This window comes from Anneissia japonica, unplaced genomic scaffold (assembly GCF_011630105.1).
Source record: "Anneissia japonica isolate Jap-2015-1 unplaced genomic scaffold, ASM1163010v1 scaffold275_len1219475_cov178, whole genome shotgun sequence".
NCBI classification, from domain to species: Eukaryota; Metazoa; Echinodermata; class Crinoidea; order Comatulida; family Comatulidae; genus Anneissia; species Anneissia japonica.
Window position 1 is genome coordinate 439,914 of NW_022752912.1, and position 4,537 is coordinate 444,450.

General features: G+C 32.3%; 1 protein-coding gene across 1 annotated transcript in view; it reads right to left on the reverse strand.

Moving 5' to 3' along the window:
• LOC117122469 (monocarboxylate transporter 13-like) overlaps positions 1 to 4,537 on the reverse strand; it is a 51,183-nt gene that overhangs the window by 21,791 nt on the left and 24,855 nt on the right. The window contains exon 2 of the mRNA XM_033268053.1: positions 4,113 to 4,371. Coding sequence (XP_033123944.1) covers positions 4,113 to 4,371 — 259 coding nt within the window. The remainder of the gene's footprint in view (positions 1 to 4,112; positions 4,372 to 4,537) is intronic.

Sequence of the window (4,537 nt, forward strand, 5' to 3'; positions counted from 1 at the left end):
ATATATATATATATATAAAAGAAATAAAATAACGTCTATCAAAAAGGAGAATAAAATATAATACAATAAATGTTGCACAATAGTAAAACCAGGGTCCCTTCCATAACATTAGCAAACGATAAAAAGGAGAATAAAATGAATGAGAAGCTACTTAAGAAAGTGGTATCTAAACATCTTAAATTTGCTTATAACATGTTTTGTGTGTGTGTGTGTGTGTGTATTTGTGTGAATAATGGAGTACGGGTATCAATTGCATAACACGAAATGATGATTAAACAGACTAAATTTTATGACTAGATCTATATTTAGGTCATTATTGATGCTATCATGTATTATGTTTTGTTTTGAGATCCATCTCGGTTCTGTGTTCAAATACAGTTGAGCGTAGCTACTTTAAAGTGTTTTATGTTAAATTCAAATGAATAGCAATTGCTGTGTTTATTTTTAGGCCTATGTTGAATGCCAAATTTGTGAGCATGTGTTGTCTAATAGTTTGGCTAGTTTTTCTTACTGTAGGGCCTATGCCTTTTAACATAGTCAGTTCCTCTTAAGCGCCCCTCCCATCTAGGCCTCTAATAATAGAGGAGACTTCGCGTTTGTGAGATTGAGTGAATATGTGGATCCCATTTTTATTTTCAGGACGTATGTTTTCTCTTGGTATTCCATGAGTCTTTATATTTTTCTATTCAATAACAATTTGGGAATTGTAGTGAAGGCTATTCAGTGAATCGCAGACATGTTTGAGTTGATATTTTACATCAACTGTATCAGAGTAGATACGATGATGTCTGAGAGCCTGGCTGTACAATGATAGACTTGGCTGTGCGGTCAATGAAAGCTGGGTGGATTGAAGTAAGTGTTTCTGCCTCTGGGGTTCATGATAGATGTAGGTGGCTATGTTCTTATCGTTGATCTACTGTGACGTAAAGGAAAATTAACATGGTTGTGGAAATGTTCGAGTGTGAGTTTGATGGATCTAGGGATGAGTATCGCTAAGTGCCTGATAGAAAGCCTGTATCATCTACGCCACGTGTCCAGATAATAAAAATGCCGTTAATGTACTGTAAATATTAAAAGTATTAAAATGATATTGATCAAAAGTCCGACATAAAATATTAAAATATTGAAGACAGCCTAGTCACTAAAGCAGTGACTTGGTTGGATGCATGGTCATGTGTGAAGTACTGTAGATGGGCTTAAGGGTGAATTATTTAATAGTAGAGTCGTAAGGTTCGCTTTCTGTTAAGATGTTCCATTATGGTATTAGGTCAGTTTTTGGGGTACATTGGTGTAAAGAGAGTATACGTTCATGTAGCGATAGTGTTTTTTTTTTAAATTATTAAGTTAAGCTTGGTTTCCATACAATCGCTACCCGCTATCGCTGACAGCTTTCGGTGATGCTGATTGGTCGGGTGAATCTGGGAGCTTTCCCGGTCGCGTCGGGGACTGCTCCTACGTAGTACACAGAAAAGTCGGTGGCAGAAACCAAATTTGTTGTTAACATGTCGTACACCGATGATAGGTAAATATATAGCTAATTAATACTTCAAACTAGTAAAAATAGCTGGGGTGAAACAGTACAATAGCCTTCCTTGAGGCCAGTATAAAATGAATGAAGTGCCGTCGTGTAAGTACTAAAATAATAAATATACCTTGATTTAATTTTTAAAGCAACATATAAGTATTGTGTTCTTGTGTATAATGGAGCAAGAACCTTAAATGATAATCAAGGAAGCCGAATCAAACTAGGATAAATTAAATAATAGGCTTAATGTTATTGTTATAGTGTATTTCAATCTCCTTTGGCTGTAGATGATCTTCATTGCTGTGACACCTGTCTCTTATACACATCTAGATGTTTATAATACAATTCAAATAATTTTATCATTATAGTTTGTTGAGGGAAGAACACAAGGTCGGCAAATTAATTTTTAGAGGTTTTCGGGATTTCACTATATTTTTAACAATTTTTTTCGATAAGGATTACTGTATTTATTATTGATAAGAAAATATACACTTGCCTAAGAGTTACAATTAACCATGAAATAACGCTACTAAAGTACTGTGGTAGTGGCACTAATATTACAGTACTTACGCCTAATTGAACTTTGCTGTATTATTCGGTCAAGTGTACTTTTAGGTAATATTCGTTGTGGGTTTCGTATTTTAATAAGAACCTTCATATAATCAGTCAATTTTAATTGGTTTAAAAAGTACAAGGACGAAATTATTTTAAATGTATTGTTACCTACAAGTTTATTGCAAAGCTATCTATATTAGTTATGTTAGGCCTGTGTTGCGTTTTGCTTCATATCATTTTTGAGAAACATAATATGGTTAATATACCACAAGAGGTGTCACTTTCATACTTTTACCATGGACACATAATTTGTTATTGGTTACTTTATGATTTTTTTTTCGCTTAGCCAATCCTTCATGAGAGACGCAATGACTATATAGTGCCTAATGAACTGATTGTACATTTTAAAACAATTCATAACTTATTTCCTTAAATTAGTGTGTTATATGTAATTTAAATGAAAGAGGTTGTTCGCACAGTACAGTGCGAATAAATACTTTATTTTCACTGTCTTCCAAGTGCGATTTTTCACGGCATACCGTATGAGTTATGTAGAAAGATCGTATTCTCACGTTACAATATCATGTAGGACAGTCATAGCTAGCTTATAAAGGGAATTTCTCTAAGACTCGGCATAGTATTCACTATGCAGTCTTTTTCATTATGCTGGTCTAGCTAGTACTTAGTATGAGTAGGGTCCAGTGTAAGCCTAAAACATAAATGGGGAGGGACAGTCAGCCTGGGCCTCTATTTTAGCAATTGATATTGATAGTATAATAAAAATAATAGTAACTTGTTTTACGATTCTAACTTTTTTTTCCGTCAGGCTGATAATAGCCTACTTTCATCATTATTTTGATTATATTAGGCCTATTAATATTATTATTATTATTATTATTATTATTATTATTACTGTTATTATTATTATTATTAGTTATTATTACTATTATTGTTATTATTATTATTATTATTATTATCATCATCATTAACAAGAGTAATAATAATAACAACTACAATAACAGCAGACAACAGTACTACTTTAACAAGAAATATTCTAATAAAATTAGGAAATACAATAACAAAATATTTGAGGAAAATATATAACAATTAAATTAGAATAAATAGAAATTAACAAAAAGTCTGAAACTAGGGTTCTAGGCTGTTGCAGCCATAACGACAGTATAAAAAAAAAAACTACCGCCAATGCGCGCTACTTAGCCCAGTTAACAAATCAAAGTGTGTATTAAATATGGCTTTATTGGCGCTTTTTCAAGGTTGTTTCATTATCTTACCATCTTACCTGATTGGCCAGTGCTACTGTGTATAATAAGAACTTAAGAACTTACTCGCGCGGTACCGTGCGAACAGTGACTCTGAATACTCTCCTCTGTTTAATTGATTCGTTTCAATATTTTCAACACACAGTTGTTACAACCATTATCACCTCCGTATTGAATTAGGACATCTCGTCATTTGATTAATTATATACTAAACTGTATTTCTGAACTATTATGCTATCATCCGTAATAAAGGGTAGTAAGAATTGTCACATTTCATGTAAGATAGCTGTTTTATATATAATATACATAATATATATATATATATATATATAAAACGGTACATATATGTATATAGGCCTATGTAACGTTCAAAATGTATATATAATTATAGCATTACTGCTACAATTGACTTACAGTTTAACTCTATTATATAATAATAATAATGGTCGACTTATAGAGCGCATATCATAGAGACCTCTATGCGCTTAACATAAATAAGAATACAAATAGAATGATACAATATTATAGTGAATAATATAGTATATATGATAAATATATTAAAATACCAATCGGAATCCAACAATAAGTTATATTATCATCTTGCTCTGATGTACTATTGAGAATTCTGCTGATAATAGTGTCTTCATTATATATATATATATATATATATATATATATATATAATATAATAATAATGTAATAGGCCTATATGTATATGGCGTATAGAAAATCAGGAATTCAGTCACACTTACTTATTAATGCGGTACCTCCACCAAATGTGTCGAGCAGTGGGGAGAGTAGCTCCCCAAAACTCATAACCATTCCCATGAAAGGTACATCGAGAATAAAACCCGCTAGACAGACCATCCATCCTCGGTAGTATCGCCGATTCATTGTGGTTATACGATGACAAGGCTCTACTATAGGGGTATTTTCTAAGCCCATATCTGATACTGGTACATCAATATGAAGATGGATGTCGGAACGCTGAATCGGATGTGCACGGCCGTTCTGATGGAAAATTAATAAAATAAAGTTTTAAGGAACAGGAACATTATCAACATACTTAAAACAATAACTAGACAGAATTAGTAATAACAGCCCTTTACTTTCACTAGCTTTTAGCGAATCTTCATAAAACATTTTACCTTTATTGCATACAGCTGTCTCTTATACA